Source organism: Temnothorax nylanderi, unplaced genomic scaffold (genome assembly GCF_030848795.1).
Source record: "Temnothorax nylanderi isolate EJ_2023f unplaced genomic scaffold, tnyl_v1.0 TNYL_tig0027_pilon, whole genome shotgun sequence".
NCBI classification, from domain to species: Eukaryota; Metazoa; Arthropoda; class Insecta; order Hymenoptera; family Formicidae; genus Temnothorax; species Temnothorax nylanderi.
This window is the reverse complement of record NW_027249089.1, coordinates 1,342,157-1,362,873: the sequence shown is the minus strand read 5'-3', so window position 1 is coordinate 1,362,873 and position 20,717 is coordinate 1,342,157. Positions and strand designations below refer to the sequence as shown.

The 20,717-nt window shown below is 34.8% G+C and overlaps 2 protein-coding genes across 6 annotated transcripts in view; one reads left to right on the top strand and one right to left on the bottom strand.

Moving 5' to 3' along the window:
- Positions 1–9,119, bottom strand: part of Fucta (glycoprotein 3-alpha-L-fucosyltransferase A) — a 29,197-nt gene extending 20,078 nt beyond the window's left edge. The window contains exon 1 of one of the 3 annotated variants that reach the window (XM_071701936.1): positions 8,861–9,119. The gene's annotated coding sequence lies outside the window, so the exon portion shown is untranslated. Of the gene's footprint in view, positions 1–6,215; positions 6,236–8,860 lie in introns of those variants that run through there. The other 2 variants (XM_071701934.1, XM_071701937.1) reach the window with 2 other exon arrangements.
- A 1,797-nt stretch (positions 9,120–10,916) lies between these two features.
- Positions 10,917–20,715, top strand: LOC139770164 (uncharacterized). Of its 3 annotated transcripts, none has more exons than XM_071701927.1 (11): positions 10,917–11,230; positions 11,403–11,506; positions 11,665–11,850; positions 12,700–13,028; positions 13,128–13,317; positions 13,869–14,017; positions 16,292–16,581; positions 16,664–16,889; positions 17,055–17,259; positions 17,384–17,932; positions 18,013–20,715. In XM_071701927.1, exons 1-11 carry the CDS (start codon positions 11,103–11,105, stop codon positions 20,184–20,186), a joined length of 4,530 nt encoding a protein of 1,509 aa, XP_071558028.1. In that variant the 5' UTR covers positions 10,917–11,102; the 3' UTR covers positions 20,187–20,715. The 3 variants fall into 3 exon arrangements, with proteins under 3 accessions (XP_071558028.1, XP_071558029.1, XP_071558030.1); XM_071701928.1 differs by having other exon boundaries at positions 11,089–11,230; positions 11,359–11,506; XM_071701929.1 differs by lacking the exon at positions 11,403–11,506 and having other exon boundaries at positions 11,090–11,230.
- Positions 20,716–20,717: the final 2 nt, after the last annotated feature.

Genomic DNA, 20,717 nt, shown 5'->3' with positions numbered 1-20,717 from the left:
AAATGCAATCAATCCCATCTATAGCGGATAGCGGATAGATGTATACCTTACAATTTGATTTTATAGGATTTACTGACGGCCTACTTAAATAACGTTCATTCGATTGACTGGATATATTGTTGGCAAAGCGACAATAATGACGTTAACTAAATTTACATCGATAACCATAATCATATGGTCTATGAATTTAATCGCCAGCTTAATCTCATGACAGAATATTGCACACAAATTTTTCCGTACTTATTCGCAGTACAGTGATAGAGCTCTGATAAGAGAAATTCATGAAATAAAATTTTTTTTCTTTCTCGACATCGCTGTACAGCTCAATATCGAACTTTGGCATATTCTCGATGGCAATAAGAATTTTTTCGACTTTAACATCTAATGAAACGTGAGCGCTTTAGCGCTCTCATTAATTCAGCTTGAAATAATATTGATTCGATATAATAAGAATTGAGCGTTATCAAGCGTTATTTCATGGATTTTCTGCGTCCAGTGTCACGATTACTTTTGCAAGAAAAACTCTGCAAAGGAATTGTATCAACAAATAGTGCGATTGATCGATACTTCACGTGTATTTAGTTCTTTAATTCTGTTACATAAACGACGTCGATTCCAGCATTCAATTTATTCGAATTGTGCCGAGATAAACGAATAAAGTTTCGGTGAATTCAATAAATAAATATTATGTATTTTTTTTCTTTCCGCATGTCATTTAAAAATGTTCACTATATATAAAATTAAATTTACCGTAACCATTGCTGTGTAACTTTGATTAAACGAGCATCTTGTATTATAGAATACCTTTGTATTATAGAATAATTTATGTGTTTATTGGAAACATATATTGTACCGTTATAGAATGACATTTATAGATAATGATATCGTCATTTTACATCGTCATCCTTACGCTATATTTACATCAATTATTCGCATCATTGATCCTTCCTCTTCTAACAACATATACAATTTTCTATTCTCCCATGTAATATGACTGTCACGTTCCTGACTGACATCAATGAATAAGAGATAACGGTTCACGTATGCATGTAGATATTAAGTGGTAAATATAACATCGTGTTCGTAGAAGCATATCGTTCTCGTTTTGCGATATGCAACACTCCTCTTTTGCAAATCTGCCCAGCCGCTATCTTCCACGGAACATTCTCGCTTGTGAGCATATCTCACCGAACTCACAACATCATTCCGAGACACGTCACTGTTTTTTTATCTCATTTGCTTTCGCGATATCGGCATAACAGAAATAACTCTACTTATATATATATATATATATATATATATATATATATACTAACCCATCAACACAGGCTTCGTTACGCTCGTGCACGCACGCATACACGTGCGCGTAGGTCGAGGACATATCTATATAGCATCAGCGATGGGCGACTTATCTAAAAGTATCGTCGAAAGTGCCTTAAAATGCGAACGTGTCGATGCGGGTCGATAACGTTAACGGCCGTGAAATCGGTTCGATATATCGCGTTCGCGTTTAGAATTTTACTATTTTATCAATTTATACTTCAGGGCCATCAAGCCTAGTCTGACGAAAACTAAAAAGCAACGCTGATAGTAATAAATCTAATCGATGCACGCGACTGAATTCTCGTAGAAATTGATAGAAAAATTTGATCTGTTAATATCAATATAAACGAACTATATGAAAGTCTGTGAGATAACGATTTAAAAACGAGTAGTAAAAGAGGTAAAACTTGAAAATTCACTGAGAACGTCTACGTGAATTGGACGTGAAACGGGCATAAAATTTTATTCTGCAAAACCCTGTCAGAGTTAATTGTTATGGTACTACAAGAAGCAGGATACTGAGGAAGGAGAAAGGCAGGAGCTCTGGAAGGAGAAAGAGATAATAAAGGAAAGAAGAGTAAGACAGGGATAGGAATAAGTTTAGTCTTATTGTTAGAGGAATAAATGAGAGTGTGGAAAGTATGAGTGTGATAAGATAAAATTGTAAACCATGTCCACTTCTTGGCAAAAAGCTGAAGTTAAATATATTATTATTATTAATTATGTTACTATTATGCACGGGGAAAACGAAAATTTAATCGTGCAATAAGTAACTGTCTAAAAAATTATTAATAAAAGCATTTGCTGTAGATAAACTACATTACGTTTTCTTGAAGTTAACGAGAAAAAAAGTTAACAAACTGAAGCTTAAAAAAGAAGAAGCGATATATATTAATAGAAAAAAATAATCAGACAAAGCAATAATCAGTTAGTCTGCAGAATAATCAGATAAAATAAAATCAGATAAAGCAATAAGCGTTAGTCACTTACTATATACATGAAAGATTAGTGATACGAAGTTATTACAAAAATTGCCCCTATTGCTCATATTAGCTAATTCAGATAAAACTTAAAAAAATCTATAATAAAAAAATAAAGAAAAGAAACAACAAAGGAAATAAACTTATCAATAAAAAAAGCAGAATCAAGTAAAGACATAACTGCAGTAATTTACGCGTCCATTTATGTATACGATCGCGTGATTGTACGTCGATTATCATCAACCAGGCGACGATGCAGCGATCTCGGAAATTATTACGTGTTTACACACAGCCAGATAACACGGTCGGTGAACGCAGTCGTCGAGTTGTCGAATAATAATGCCAGCGTGTGTGGGCGTTCACGCATCATCTCGTAATCGTCAATTGTGGATACGAGACGTCAGACATCGTTCCGAAGAGACCCGCCGCGCCGCAATAAAGAGAGGCACGGAACAAATAATTTCTCGCGCTCTCGTAACGCGTTCGTAAAAGAAAAAAAGAAAATGAAGACAGGCGGAACCGACGGGTGTAACGTCGTGTGCAGCCGCTGATAAATTCTGCATTGTTAGATAAATATTGTCGTTGCTGTTCCGGCCGGTAGTTTAGTGACACGCTAAATTACATTTCGGGCCCGTCACGGCACGCGCGTGCATTGTCACTCGCATACTCACTCCGACGAGAAACACGGGCATAATAAACGTGCCAAGTCCGGTACAAGCGCATAATTATCGGCACCGCGCCGCGTCGCGAACAAGCGCGGATAGAACCTATATACGATTTATACGAATTATAAATTGATAACGCGACGAACAGGCGAGAAGGAAGAGAGCTCGTTGTTCGTTCATTAAGTTCGCGCTCCTTTTTCCGTCTCCGCGGCCGAGTGTTGTATCGATATGATAATTGACAGAAACCAATAAATCCGAAACAATAACTCTCGTCGACTTCGAACTTGTCGTCATCCCGTATATACGTGTAACGCATGCGGGTAATAAATCTACGACACGCAACGCACGACGGCTGTCAGCGGACGGGTGCCGACACTGCTGACATACAATTATTTAAATCACCTCAGAACGCATGGTCTCGTCACGTTCATTAACGGCGACACGGAGAAGTCCATGGCATCAGGTCGCGGTATCGTAAATCTTGCGATTTAAATTCCGCCGGTCTTTCGTTATGCTATCTTTCCGTGTATCATCCGTGCATTATATCGCGCATTATACTGATTTATTATCTCTTATATATCGTGTTGTGTCTGGGGCGTAATCCGGTAAAGATGTCGCGCGTAAATTACTTAACAATGAACGCGTCCACCACTATTCTCTCCTTCGTGCGTAATACCGCAAGTGTTATTTCGGGTAGCGCGATTTTCATTCCGCCGAATAGCGGAACCGCGGAACTGTTCCGAACAATTCGACCGTGATCCAGGTCATTGTGGACATCCGTAATATAATTATCGCGATCGCGAGATAACCCAGATTGACGACCACATAGAATTCAGTTATATATTATTCCCGGGTCGTCACACACAAAGAGATTCGGCGCTCAGGTAAAGGAAGTTGACGCATTTTTTTTAGCCTAGTGATTTGATTGATCAGCCGCGGCTTTAATGCCGACTCTTTAATTCTCGTTATCAAAGAGAGAAAAGTGTATACTTTTCGCGTTTTTTTCCCTAATCGATAACACGCAATTCTTCGCACGACTGGCACATGAAATGGCAATGGATTGGCAAACTATACAAGTATTGGGAAATCGTAAAAAAAAAAGAGAAAAGGAGAAGAAAAAAATAATTTACATATGTTTAGACGATATCGGAGTAAAATAAATAAAAAAAGTTTCTATGCGAGAATTGATTTCAATTCTACATCTTTGGTCACGTTAACATTAAAACATCTGTAAGCATTTATTTTGAAAAAGTAATAAGGTTTAAATAATTTTATAAAATTGCAAGTACTTGCCGTCAATTCTGTTATCGTATTCTGTGTATTTTCTTAATAATTAAAATATCATTAAAATGGTTAAAATTCGAAATTTTTTGTCCATAGGCATTATTTGGTCTATTTTGACCTATTGAAATTATTTTTAAGATATTATATACTATACTCTTCCGAATAAGACATGTATATTTACAATTAAATGAGTTTTGTTGTCTTCTACTTACATTTAGATTTGGCCATTCGAAATATGAATCGGTGATCGTACACGTGTTGGGGATGCGCGGTTTATATCTAATCTAATGTATAATTGACGTTCTAGAAACCACAAACTATTCCCAGACTATACTCCGAAGAAGCGAATTAGAAGAGAGGGAGAGAAACCATGCCAAGCTACGGTGTATGAGCGGATTAGTATACCAACTCCGATGCCTATTGCCCAAATCTTACCGGCCGGGCCGTGCAAAAGCCACTGACCGGCAAATCGAGTCTTTTCGAATAATCAATCATGATTGATTAACATTTATATAGCTTACGATGATAACAATGCGACATTTGCCTAATTAACACAAAGAAATATCTATATAGGTTTTTTTGCGCATAACCGCGTAATGATTGAATACATAAATCTTCTTTTACGTAAAATAAAAAATAAATGACATTTTTGCGAAATTATGACGTACTCCCTAAATCTAAAATACATTTATTTGCTTACCAAGAAAAATAAAATGTATAAGGTAATGAATCACTTGATGATAAAAGAATCAATTAGAAAAGAGTCAAAAAGATATCATCTAAATATATAGATTTGTTATTTTATATCCGATATTCTTGAATGTATCTTTATTTAGGAATTGTATAGAGAGCAACTATAATATCGGTTAAATGATTGTATAATAAGGTCATTGGAGTCCAATTGAAATACCAAGCTATATTTATCGCTACGGACTCTGTCAAATAATTCTTTATTATTTTGAGATTAGTGGATTACATACTTTGATAATATTTTACCCATTTTGCTCTGGCTATGTAAATACAATACACATTATTTAAATAATAAAAGAATTTATATTTATGTGTACAAACTCAGAATAATAATAGCGCAAACAAAAAAACAGAATTAAATATCAAATCTTACAACTAAATAAATTTAATGCCTGAAGTTTTGATATGAAATGCGATGAGACGCATATTAACCCAATAAATTATCGAAGAAATTATATGACATTATTTATTAATTTTTTTATTGTATTGAAAGAATACAAAAAAATAAATGTATAAAAATAAATAAATTGAGAAGCGACAATTTTTTCCAATTTTGTTTTGATATTTAAATGACGATACATTTGAAAAAATTTTTAAAAACGTTAAAACTCAACAAAGCAAACACAAAGTATTTTCCTTTTAATATGACAAAAGTGAAAGTGAATTCTGCATATAACATATACCAGATATTGATATAAACTGATCGACCCGTTACGCGAAAATTGACGCAAATTTAATTTAGGATACTTATGGGAAATACTTGGGATATTTGGAAAGCGGTACTATTGCCGATTGATCGCGAGCACTTTACTGTTTACGGTACAATTTGGTAGGATACTCCGGTTGTCTAATTGGTCTTCAATTTCCGCTCCAGCGAATTAACCTTTGACCATACCGTCTGATGATTTAAGCGAGTTTTGCGTGCCATCCACGTTTGCAAATTGCTCGCCGATGCGGCTCATGCGGCGGTGTTCGTTGCCAAACGTTAACCTAACACGAACTTCATAGAATTTAAATAGAGCACACAGCAACGTTATTTTACTTACGATTTACTTTATAATTTTTGTTTTATACCAAATGAGTCGAAACGAAAGCGCACTCACATGTAAATCTTTTACAAAAATTTATTTTAACGCGCAAACTATTTGCCATTTTCTGGAGAGGATTTAATTAACAAAATGGGAAACAAATGAGGTCAATATATCACGCTTACCTAATAAAACTACGAAACTGTTTTCCAGAAGTATTTTCGAAGAAGCACCGGATTTACGTGAGAAAATACAGTCCCGCGAAACACACCGCACAATGTTCCGCATCGGACAAGTTGGTTTTGCGCTTCCCCTTTTCCAAGAGGAGATTCGCAACGACGACAATTCGCTTAAAAATCCGGAATAAATTCGGCTGTTATGCACGTTGTGCATGTGCTGCTATCGCCTTTATCGAGGTACAATCGCGAAGAGAGCTATACCGTTGTACCCCGAGCGTGAATCAACCTTCACGCTCGCACACCTCCGCGAGCCTCCCCTGTGTCGTGCCCCATCGTGTGGCAGCCACACGCGAGCGCGCAACCCTACCGTCTTCTATATCCAAACCCCACGACAAGTGCGCCAAAGTAATCGCGAGTCAGGCCGGCATGTACCATGCCTCCAGTATGTATTCAATATATATTTTATATGTATATGTATATATATATATATGTATGTATATGTTCGGCCTACGACACGCGATCGTAAGCATTGAACTTCTCGCACGAAACATCAATGTTTCTTCTGGCAACGTTGGAATATATATATTTTTTCGTCGTTACTTGCCACGGTGCATCTAAACTCCCGAAAATTGATGAAAAAATTACGTGGAACCCGCAGTTGCAGTTGTTAGCGGCGCGAAAAATTTATTTTCTGCTTATTTCCTATTCCCTAGATTACTAATCTAATAACCATGTAAATTAGAAATTGGCGTTTAACTCCGATTTAGATTCATCGCTTTTAGATTCTCTTAAGATTCGCAGAAACGATGTAAAAGCGTTTTTCTTAATTCGTACTTTTCATTACTTTTCGTATTTTCTTTCATAATACCTTGTAAGCAATTGAATTTGTTATACTTTTTTTAGTACATATAATTTTCTTTCTACGCTCATACTCTCAATATCCTTAATCCTTTTGATTAACCAATCGATACAACTGAAGTTCTCTTCCTCATTGATTTACGTTTTCAACCTATGTCCAATTCATATACCTTATATATTAAGCTTGCGTTCGTTTATTCACAAAGGGAGCTATTGGGAAAATAAAATCTATAATACAAGTTATTATATATATATATGTGTATTATATATTTTATTTTCCCAATAGCTCCCAATGGGAATCAACGAACGCAGGCTATATGTTACCTTCGAATCTAATGAAAATGCCGTGGTTTGCAGTGGAATACTCTAGTAACGTATTTTGCAATTCTACAAATGCAGTTCGATACGTGTCGAGAAAGTACGCGACGTTATAGTCTCGCGAGAGTTGCAATCCTTGACGGCGCGTCGAGTTGAGAAATAAAGAAAAGAGGGTATAAGCAAAGATATCGGGAAGTACAGTCGTGCAGTGAGACATCACGATAGACAGTAAAGCTGCGAAATAAGCGAAACTATTTCCATAACTATGCGACGAGACCATTGATGAAGAGACAAACTCCGCGACGCTTGAAACTTCCGCGATGTATACCATCTCCGTTATGCGCCAATCCGCGGAAAAACATTGTCTTTTGAGTAAGAAAACAGGAATAGAAAATGTGTTATAAAATTCTGTGAAGTTGATGAACTTTTTAATTGATTGAAATAATTAATCGCGAAGGTTCATAGTCGGTGACGATTTATTGCTTTGTTTGAATATATATATTAAGGAATCTTTATATATTATCTCAATGATAACATATCTTAATTGATTTTTTTTGTATAAAGTAAATTCAATTTAATTTAACTAATGATTGATAGCAAAGTTACATGCACATTATATTCGCGATATTACGATAAAAGAATTTCTTCAGTGGCTTATTTATTCTATATAGAGATTAAATTTATCTGATCAATGCGTGTCAGCGCTGTTTTCATAACATATTATTCTGAGAAATTTGCAATTTTATCGGTATGAAATTCTCGTATGTAAAATTAATTAAAACAAAATCGCTTGTTCCTTAACACTTCGCCATAGAAATATTTAAAAAGATTTTTACTTATTTAAAATATTCATAAAATTTTCATTATAGTCTACATAAAGGTTCAAACTTTTAATATGTGATAGCATATTTTAAATCATTTTCAATCTTCGAAATATTTTGATTTTCAAACACGTTTATATGCACTCGCGTCGCGCATGTACGCGCGTACGCATACACATATATAGAGACAATCAATTATGTTAATATATAAAATTAATTTAAAAATAATTTAAAGATAAGGCTTTATTTTCTAAAGCACTATTGATTAGTTCTTTTCTCAATAATCTCTAATTTTGTACTCGAGATGTATTTTTAATTTTTTCGAGGAGAAAACCCCGCAAAAGAATAAAAAATGCTTCGATTATCGTTGGATTTTGAAAGCAAACATACTACAAATCACATTTTGTAAAAAGCCGGATTTTTCTTAGTTAGATGCACAACTGAATAAAATATACTAACTAATGAATCTTTTGATCGCCTCTCCCGCTCTCCCCTTCGCATCTGAGATCCACGAGAACCGCACCGTGCAGTTCTCGTTCACCTTAATGTTTGGTTTCGCGAAACCACCATTAGAAAATCCACCCCTCCCTTTCATCGATATACGGGGGATTCCTTTGGGAGGCGACAAGGAGCAAGGAGCAAGGAGCAACTCACCAAGATCGTCACGTGGTTGGCCACGGAAGTCCTCGCCTCGCACAGGAACCTGCTCTGCCCGACGGACGGACGGACGGTGGGACGCACCCCGGGACGATGCACACTCCGGCCCGGTCACATGTCAGAGCCCTTTCGTTGGGTCGTACACAGTGGAATATGCGCGGACTCGTTCATCCCCGCGTCATCGGGCAGGTCACGCGTTGTAGGTTGTAGACGGCCGGCCCAACCCGTCGCTTCTGTCGTTTCGGTGGTGGTCCCCCATCCCCTTCACCTCTTCCTCCTCTTCCTCTTTCTCCTTCTCCTCCTCCTCCTTCTTCTCCTCTTTCTCCTCTTCCACCACCTTCTCCTCCCTCCACCGCCGGTGCGCGCATCGCTCCTTCTCCCTTTCACGGGCGCGGGCCGCGCGAACAATCACCCTCTCCTTCCCTTCCCTCCTCGCCCTATTCCCCTTCGGCTCTCGTCGGGCCGTCAGCAGGACCTTACCCGACGCTCGACGCCCCCGACGCGAGGGGGTAAAATCCATAAGACGCGCGTCTGCGCCCTCGTACTGGCGATATAAGCGCCCTTCAACCGAGACGCACCGAACTACCCTCTGCGCATGGTGCCATTGGTGCCTCCAATGGTGTATATGTATGTACCCGGAAAAAGTTGTAAAAAAGTACAATTCGAAGGGCGGCAGTCTCTCTCTCTCTCTCTCTCTCTCTCTATTTTTCTCTGTGTTATAAGGCCTTCACACATAAAATGCCGTAAGGACGTAAAACGTAAGCGTAAGAAAATCGATCAATCCCAATCAAGTATTTTCCCCTACTGAGGTTACGGACAGCACAATACTTGATTGGGATTGGTCGATTTTCTTACGCTTACGTTTTACGTTCTTACGCGATTTTATGTGTGAAGGCCTTTTTACAATTGGTTAGGAGTTTACGATATATGGAACGGGGATTGATGCAAGGAATTGACCGAATCATTACACGCGATATACAAGAAAGAGAGGTCATCATTCGCTTAAAATTAATATTTTGTTAAATATATATTATATATTATAGCGAACAAACAAAAATGCAAAACATTTTTAAGAGTTGCAAAACTGTAAATTATAAAGGTTTGTGTGTTGAAATAAATACATGAGAGATAATATTAGGATAAATTGCTAATGTAAAATATTAATAATTGTAATTAAAAAAAAAACAAATATTTTGAAGAAATTGGGCCTTTTCCATTGAAAAAATTATTTCTTCATACATTTATTATTAGATTAAAAAAAGAATTAAACAGATTAATTTTCACAGTCTATAACGTGACAATTCTAACCTACGCACTTAAATACATATAAAATTAAATAAATTCAAACGGCCAATTTCGAGCAATTATCAGGTGTTAAAGAAAATTATTTAATACATTCAATATAGTATACAAATTCGTTAACGTTATAAAACATATAAAATTGTAACATATAAAATTGTAACATATAAAATTGTTGCACACAACAATCCAATAAAACAATAGATCCTAATTTTAATTTTATAATCCGTTTTATATTGCAAATCCTTAATTCAAAAGAAATAATTGATCCGGACGGATAGAAGTCATTTTTCTTTTATAGGAAAATGTATTTATACATTATATATATATTATATATACATTATATATATTAGTTAAAATCTAATTTTGAATCTGATTGGAACGTAGAATTATATCCTTTTTATAAAAATCCATGAAAAATTCCCGATAGATAAAAGATTTATAATTTCGCACAAAATTCAAATATCTATAATACTGCGATTGGTTATTACTGTTGGATCTAGCGAATTAGCTTCAGGTACACAAGGCGATAAATAACTTTAACATTTGTTCTACTAAACATATATTCATTGGTTAAATAGAAACTTAATATCAAGCTCAAACTTATCCGAGGCAATTTTTGTAATTTTTATTGTAATATTATTTGGCATGCTGTTTCTCGACTTTAATCAATAAAACTAATCTAACGATAACAACTCCCAGTTAGGTTAGGTTAGGTTATCGCCGTCAAGTTACAGCTCGATGTTTTTAAGAACGCAGTAGTTCGGAGAATCGTTAACGCATGTTCTCCGCAGTTGCTCTTTTTGTACTTCCTATCTTCTCTTCGTTTCTCTCCAACGCTCGATTATACATCTATCTTTTTTCTAATAGTGCTGATAGATAGAGCGTACTAGCGTAGGGCCGCGACAAAAAGCTAGGCCTGTAGATTCATTTATATTTCATGGTATCCGTTCGATACCAGGAGTGCGAAGCAAGATTAGCGAAAACGTTGCGAGCGAAAGCGGAAGGCGAAGATCGCGGTGGACGCGTCTCTTTGGTGCACGTTTTCAAACGCGGAGCTGACAAACGGTAAGAATTGCCTCTCGTAAACAACCGAACAGTCGAAGACGTGTATCTGTATCCTAATCTAAGCTGTTGTTAACGTTGCGGCACGTTGCTGCCTGGACGACCAATTATTCCATGATTTCTCTTGCTAGTCACCGTATTACGTCATACGGTCGTGTAATTGTTGATATCGCAGCATTCGCAGCTCGGAAGACGATAAAGCCTTTTGCCCGCAAGTGGCATTCGGCCGACCTCGTGTTTCCGCACGAATTGGAGCCATGGACGATTCCTCGTTAACGGGTAAATGTCTCTGTACGCTGTCGCGAAAGCTGATTGCGAGATATAAAACCGACTTGAAACGGAATATTCATGAAATGCTTATTTATTGGCATAACCACATACATATAAGTATAGTCATTTTTTTGGTACTTATATGCAATTTGACATATGTTTTATAGAAGATACCGGGATAGTTATAAACAAAGAAGAGCACTACGAGGTAATAGATGAATGCACGGAAGTAGAGACACCTGAAACGACAAAAGACTTACAGGCAGAGGCCGCAGAGGCTGCAGAGGCTGCAGAGGTTACAACTTGTCCAAAGTTTGATAGTACAACGCAACAAGATTCCAAGGCTGACGCTGGTAAGATACAGAAGATTATTCTGGAGTTTTGTAGAACATACTCTCGTAGAACATATTCTGTGATTAAATATTTTACTGAAAATATATTAAATTTTTACTGAAATTCTCTCTCAATCGACCCCATTTTATTGTTATTCCATCGATATTTTAGTAAAAATTTAGTTTTTGCAATTAAATTCAACAAATTTTATGATATTTAACATAGAAGAAATTTTGTTATTACTGTTCAATAATTTTACTTTCCTTATATTTCACAGTACTACATTACATTTCATAAGGAAAATTATTATTTATTTTGAAATATATTTAGTAATTTTTCAATAACTTTTATTTTACTTTTCATCAATTTCCTAGTATTTTCAGCAAAATATATTCATCAGAGGCATCCGCTGAAAATACTATGAAATCGATGAAAAGTGAAATAAAAGTTATTGAACAAATTATTGAATATACTTCAAAATGAATAATGATTTTACTTATGAAATGTAATGTAACATTGTGAAATATAAGGAAAGTTAAATTATACTATTGAAAAGTAATAAGAAAATTTCTTTTAGGTTAGGTATCATGAAACTTATGGAATAATAATGAAATAAGGTTAATTGAGAGATCATTTCAGTAAAATATTTTTATCAGGGTTTACAACTAATAACTAATTCTATCAAATATATTATTCTAATCTATAATCATAGCTTGAGTATTATAAAAACTGAGAAATAGATAATAATTTTGCTCATATTTTAAGATCAAGAAAAGTATCGATAACCATATCAAATCTTGCAGCGCCGAAAACATGAATTTACATGTGTAACATTTCTTATGCAATATAAAATGTTTATTATATTGCAGATGGCATAAAATCTCACGATAACAACATGGATAAATTGGTTCCGATGGATTGTGATCAGGAATCGAACAATGATACTACTGATTTCACTGCTGATATTAGCTTAGATCAGTTTGATGGACAAAAGGAAGTAACAGATGAAGATGTAATGCATCATTTAGACGTGATAGAAAATATTGAGTTGGATCCTGAAACCTTTGGTGTGGACGAGTGTATGAGGGAAAATGATCAATCCGAATTGTTTGCGAAAGAAAGAGAACAACAGGAGGAAGAGAGAGAAGTGACAGTGATCGAGGAAGAATTCGTAGAGCATAAGTGGTATGAAATGAAGGTATATATTGAATCTCATATTTTTGTAACTAAATGTATTAAAATTTGTAAAACTAAACAAAAACTGCCCTATTGTACACGAAAATTATTTTTTTTCCAGCTTGTAGAGAAAGATGCTCTTTTAAGGGAAAGACTGTCAAAGTTAGCTCGAGTGTTAACAGTTTCTTATCCTTCTTATGAGAAATGGTTAGAAAGAACAGAAAAGATGGAAGGATCACCTATATGTAAGATAGATCCGATCCGACGTTGTTCATTAAAGAAACCAAATACCAATCGATGGAAATTTCAGTGTAAGTACAAAAATAATATCTTGAAATTTTTTATATTATACTTTGTTCGAAGAAAACACACATTTCAAAAATTTGGTAAGTTTGTACGTTTGATAATCTTTTAATTAATTTAAGGATTTATAGTTTACATATTTAACATTATTAATAACATTATTCACATCTATCAGAATATTATTCTAATAAAAGAATTTCTGCAGGAAATTACATATAAATACATAATAAATTTATTTTCAGCTGATATGTAAATAGGAACTTTATTTTGTTTCTTTATATATTTACATTACAATATTCTGTATTGATTTCTTATATAAAGGAATAAGATATATTGCACAAATATAAATAATTATATAAGTAAAATAATCTTTATTAATATACAGTAGAATATTACTATGTTTACGCCAGCGTTACTTCTGTAGTAACTTACGATAATTCACTCCGTGTAAACGAGGGGTTTCCACGTTTACGCAGAGTGAATTATCGTAAGTTATTGCAGAAATAACGCTCGCGTAAACATGATATATGTCTAATATGATATGTATATGTGTGTGTAGGCAGAAAAAAGGAGTCAACAATAAAACAAGAGATCAATTCAGATTCTTCTAGCAATAATTTCAAAACGGTCTGGTACCTTGAACAAATTGGAATAGGGGGTATCGATAATGCAAGTGAATTACCATCTTTTGTATTACAGGCGATCAAGGTAAATTTATTACAATAAGTTTATTCGTTTTTTTTCTTTATATAATTTTTATATAAAATAAAAAACGAACAAAAATTTGATTAATTTATATTTTTTACATGTGAATGTAATTTATACATTTATTCACAAAATATTAACAAAATCTTCAGCTCTTAAAACATATACGCATGCAGACGTGTCTGAACATCTATCTTGTAAAAACTAAATGAAATCTGAATAATTATGAACGATAATGTCAAATACATAAAACAAATATATAGAATGAAATAGAGTGAAATGAAAGATAGAGTAACTCTTCTATCTTTTAAATCTACTTAATATATTGTAAAAAACTGTAAAAGAAAGATATTTACTTATGTTCAAAATACTTTATCCCATTTTATTAATAATCATCTATAAAACCCACATTATAACAAAATACATTTCAAAGGTGATACATTGAATTTTTACTATATGTACTATAAAAGTATATAATATTAATAGTCATACATATACATAAATAAAAAAAGAAAGCCTTTGGAAATCTAATTGCATTGCAATGGAATGATTGCATTTATGACTGATAATAGAGCAATAATAGCAATTAATAAAGAAATATGCATATGATTAATTGTATTGTGTATATATACATATATATGCATAAAATAAGAATAGAGGAAAAGAGAAAGAGGACATGTATAAAAATTCAATTTGCATATTGTTATAAATGCAATGCAAACGTACCTGGTGGGAATTTCCATCATATAAGATACACAAATGTTCTTTTATTGAACAAACTATATAAAATACATAAAATCTAAAAAATATAAATATTTATAAAAATATAAAAATACAAATATTAGGTATAAAATATATGTACAATATATTTATCCCTATACCAAAAATATACTAAAAATACCTTCTTGATAGTTATATCACACTTACGTCAAATAGATAAGAATTCATTTGGGAAAAAAGAAAAAAATATGACTATTGATACATATACATATGACATGCGTTGATAATCAGAGTTATTTGTACTATAACGCAAATGAAGATGTAGTCAGTTATATAGATGATCAAAAAGAATATACATATAATTTAGAAAATATTATAATTTAAATAATGCTATAATATGATATAAATAATAAACATAAAATAATATATGCTTAATTATGCAAAACAATAGAATTATCTAATATATTATCTAATTTATCACATGCTATTAACATCTACCATACAGATCATATATTTGATTAAAAGCTGGATCCATATATAGACAGATATGCAAGTTTATCAATTTATAAAATAAACTTTTGTAAGAGATAAATTAGTAACAAGATGATAATAATTTATGACACAACAAACAAATAATATGATATATTTTTATAGTTTAATAATTATAAACATATACACATATGTATATGTATATATGTGTAAGTATGCGTGTGTGTGTATGTATGTATGTATATGTATATCGCTCATTTGCTACACAATGACATAACTCAGAAAAAAAAATTTTCCAAAAAATAAGTTTGAATGTTTTGAATCATTAGGCTTGTTCGTTTTCGCTGCACTTCTGAACTAGTGCAATAAGTTAGAATAAAAGAAAATATATTTGTTTCATTCTAACTTATTGCACTAGTTCAGAAGTGCAGGGAAAACAAACAGGCCTATTATTTTTAATATTATATTTTTAAATGCGATTTTGGTGCAATAACTGATTGTAGAAGAACAAAAATATCTAGCTATATATTAGCTCTTCATTCAGTGTATTGAATTTTCACCCTTCTTCTGCAAACAGTTCAAAGATGACAATTTTTGAGTTATGTCATTGTCGTAGCAAATGAGCGATATATATATGTATATATATGTATATATGTAATGTAATTCACATATACTTATACATAAACGTGTATATAATATATATATACTCCGTCCAACGAGAGATCATGGTTGATCAAACATAAATAATGATAGGGCACAGAGCCGCAACAAGGTGTTTGCATTAAATTATTTTTATTTTTAATAGATATTGTCCAACACTATCAAAAATAAAAATAATTCAACGCGAACACCTTGTTGCGGCTCTGTGCCCTATCGTTATTTATGTTTGATCAACCATGATCTCTCGTTGGACGGAGTATATATACTATATATATATATATATATATATATATATATATATATATATAAATTACCTTTTATTACTAAAAAGGCATAACTTATTAGATAACCTATATTAAATACAAGGGTTATATAACAGTTATAATATCGATGATTATTGGTACATAGATATTTGAAGATTTTCTTCAAACAACTAGAACTTTGACTGAAGACACAGTTTCTGAAAATCCATCGGATAACATATCTATGGATGTTGACATGAAAAAAAATGTAGATCAAGATAACACACTACTATGGTTGTATTTGTTAGTACGTTGCAATAGCAAGGATGAACTCATGCTCTTTGCAACCGGAAAAAATATTGGTCCTAGCATTATGGATCGTTTAAAGCAGACATATGAGTCTGGTCCTGGAAAGAATTGTAATGTCAAATCTCTCTATTGCAAATCGTTGAACAAGTAAGAGCCTAGATAAAAAAAAAACAAGATAAACTACGCTCTAAATAGCAGAAATTTGCATATCTCACTACATTCGTTTCAGACGCGACAATAAAGTCGTTACAACATTCTTAGTGGGAGCAGAAGCTCTAGACGAAATGGTGGGTAATCTAAAAGTGCAGCTTGCGCCAAAGACAAACTTTTGGTGTAACGCTGCCGGTGCATGGAATGTAGCTAAAGCAGTTTCGGACATGCTTCAACCCACGCCAAAAGTTACAGTACTTGAAATCGGTTGTGGAATTGGCGTAATTGGACTTACAATAGCATCTGTAAGTACTTGCGTAACTTACATAAAATATGTAAGCGCATTATTAAACAACTCAAATGAGGCATATTGACGTATTACTCTTAACATCATGCGTTGTGTATATACATAAACGCAATGTTAAGCAAATTAATGGAACGAGTAATGTACTATCATTGCATTATAACAGAAATGCCGAGAAGTGATAGGAGTTGATTCACCTTCGGAAATAGAAGAAGCTGAAATGACGTGTGAATTGAACAACATATACAATGCATCGTTCATAATGGGATCTCCACCTGAAGTTGTAGAAAAACTAGATTCTGCGCGTGATTTACACAATAAAAATCGTGTGACTTATTGTATAGTCAATGCAGGCACCAATATGGGTAAAGGTACGCAAAATCGATTTTTGTTGGTTTTTAATATTATTAGTTTTATTGGCGATTAATCAATAACATTTAGCATTCCGGTTACAACTTACGAATAATAAAACTCTAAAATTATGATATCTTTTAGCTATTGAAGTAATGACATGCTTAAGAAAAATCAGTTCTCTTCGTCGTATTGTAATGGTCACTACATTGACAAAACAATCAGTTCGAGCAATATTAGAACTTGCACGGCCTATGGGAAATGGGCTCGGTCATCCATTCATGCCAATTCGAGCATGTGTCGTCGATACGTTGCCTACTGGACCTCATTTCGAGGTAGTTATTCTAATGGAACGTAGACTCATGCATAGGCTTACACAGCCGTGGTTTATCAAGATACTGGAAGCAGAAAATAAGTCGTTGGCTAACACTAAGGCTTTAGAGAAAATAATCAATAATGACAAAACTGAAAATGTTGATGTACAATTAAGAAAGAATCCATTAGCGAAACCCGAACTTGTGGAAAAAACCAAAGCGTCACTCACAAAAAAGATAACCAAAGCAGTGAAAAGCGGTTCAGGTTCACCAGTAAAAGGTAAAATAAAATTGAAGCGAGACCATTCGCCCGATATAATAGAAATAAAAAAAGTGTCTAAGAAAATCGAAAATCCTGGATTTAAATTGGGGCAACAGGGTAAGTTTGGTGGTATAAAACTAATAGACATATAAAGTTATTGTATACTCACATCTAATCAATTTTTGTTTATTAATCAGATGTTACAGTTAAGAAAAAGAATTGGCTTCATGAAAACTCAACACTTCGCATCAATCCATTATTCGAGAAAAAAACAAGGGAGAAAGAACAAGTTGATTTAAGAGAAAAATTATTGAGTAACCGAATCGACACAGATCTAATACAGAAGGTGAATGAAAGTCGAGATATTCTTGAAGCAGCCAAAGAAAAGTTAAGCGGTCCATCTCCCATGGTTGACCCAACGACCGCTAAGGAATTAAAAAATGTATTAAGTTTGGTTCTCGATCAAACCAATAAACTTCAAACTCAATTGCCGCGTTCAGTGTGGGATCGCATTGCGCCACCTGAGCCGGAACCAAAGTCTCAAGTAAAAAAAGACCTTGATGACGATCCTCTTTTGAAAGGTCGATTTGTACAAGAAACCCGTGCTCAGGCTATTGTTATCACAACAGCGAACAAAGAATATTTAGAAACCGAGGTTCCCAAGCCAAAATTTAAAAAATATCATAACCTAGCACCACTAGAGCCAAATATGGTGATGCCGAAAGCAAAAAAATTTAATAAACCTAATAACAACAAATTTAACTTTTCTCAAAAATTTGACTACAGAAATAGACAACAAAATCAAGATAATTCTTGGAATAAAAATAAGGGTCCCGCCCATTTTGACAAAAATCGCTGGAACGATACAGGATCTATGAGAAAACCTATTTCTCCAATGAAAAAGCAGAATTTATCGTTTAGACAACGAGCATCACCATCAGATAGATATTCACCGAAGCGTCCATTACTATCACCACCGAGACGCCCGAGCTCGCCACCTAGAAGACATCTTTCCCCAGATAGGCCGTATCAACCACATGACTCTCCGCCGCATCGAGAATATTCTCAGAGACGGCCAATGTCGCCAGTAAGGGTAATGATATCTCCATCTGAGGATAGACATCAAATGTCGCCACCCAGACGTTCGTTCTCACCAATTATTGTTAATCGAACGATATCTCCACCAAGGCGACCAATGACAGTTTCAGGCCGGTCAATGTCACCTATGAGACGGCATATGTCGCCACCAAGGCCACAATTGTCTCCACCGAGACGACATATATCTCCGATGGGATATGAGTTATCCGCGAGACAGCCGTCTCTGGAAAGAAGACCTATGTCGCCTGTTGGCAGAATTATGTCTCCATCAAGACCAAGAGACATGAATCCACCGCGGCATCAGTCGCCTCCCATGAGACGCTTTTCGCCCCATCGAGTATCACATATACGTGATGCCTCGCCTCCAAGACGGCAGCAATCGCCTCCAAGACGTCAGCTATCTCCTCCAAGGCGCCAGAGCTCGCCACCAAATAGATTTGCTGATGAGTGGGACATACCAAGTCGAGGCGCTATTGAACAGAGCAGCACTTGGCAACGGTCCGTTAACGAAAGACCGGAAAACGTTTGGCATAATGAGAGACAACCGACAACGAGCGGAAATTGGCAGCCTTCGTCTGATAATGATAGATATCGCAAGCCAGCAAACCAAGACAAGTCCTGGGATATCAGAGATTCCTCATCTCATGGAAACTCATGGAATGCGAAGCAGTCGCTTGCAAAACCCAGTATGAAAGAATCATGGCCGACTTCGGATAATAGATGGCCCGGTCCATCCAGATCGGGAACCAGTGGTGAAAATTGGAATCGGGGCAAGGAAAGTTTAGGTGGCCGCAACAAGGAGCCGTGGATGAATACAAACAAGCCGCGATGGGAACAACAGCAATCTAACGATTGGAATCAAGGAGACAAAGATGATTGGAACGACCTTCCAGAAGATGCGAGGGATCCCTGGGGCGATGAAAGCAATCTTGGGTTGAAGGAAAGGTGGAACGATGCGAATCAGGCTACATCGTCGACCAATTGGTTTAGAGAAGCTGACAAGGGGGATTCTTGGGCTAAATCTAAAGATAATTGGCAAAACAAGTCGCAAACATTTCCAGCGAAATCGTTATGCCAAAACAGTAATAATCCGAGCATAAACGACACGCGCTGGTTACCTCTAAACGATACGAATAAGAAGGCACCGTCATCCAATTGGCAAGGAGGCTCTAACGTTGGAACCAACGTTGGAACCAACGTTGGATGGCAATCAAACTATGGTTTTCAGCCGCAGCGATCCTTTGTGCCCAATTTGTTTAAGGATCGACGTTAGATAAGATATTTTTATGTTACACTCGAAGTAATAATTGTTAGCATCGCTTTTCAACATTTCAATTTCAACGTTTTAGTTTATGAAGCAAAACACATGGGTCTTTTTTGGATAGGTATTGAAAAATGCAAAAAAATAAATATGTGATGTCGAATAAAGTTATGTATTGCAGAATATGTTAAAATATCTATCTTTATTGTGATTTACATTGTGATTTTCATGAAACAGTATAGTATAGTGCTTTTCTGTTTCCCTTCTTCTTTCAAGTGACATTCACGTAATGATACAATTTATTTTAATGTCAATGTGTACTTCAATTAAGTAAAAAAAAAACACTACTTATCCCTTTCATGCGAGTGTTATTAATTACATTATTTTTGCAATGAGAGAAATAAAATTAGATTATATGCATGAGGCGCATTGTATATACATAACTTTACATTAATTAAATTGATAGATATTGATATGTATGTAACAAGCTGACTGTATCTCTCATTGAAGCATTTTCAAAAATAAATTACATTTAAGCTAACA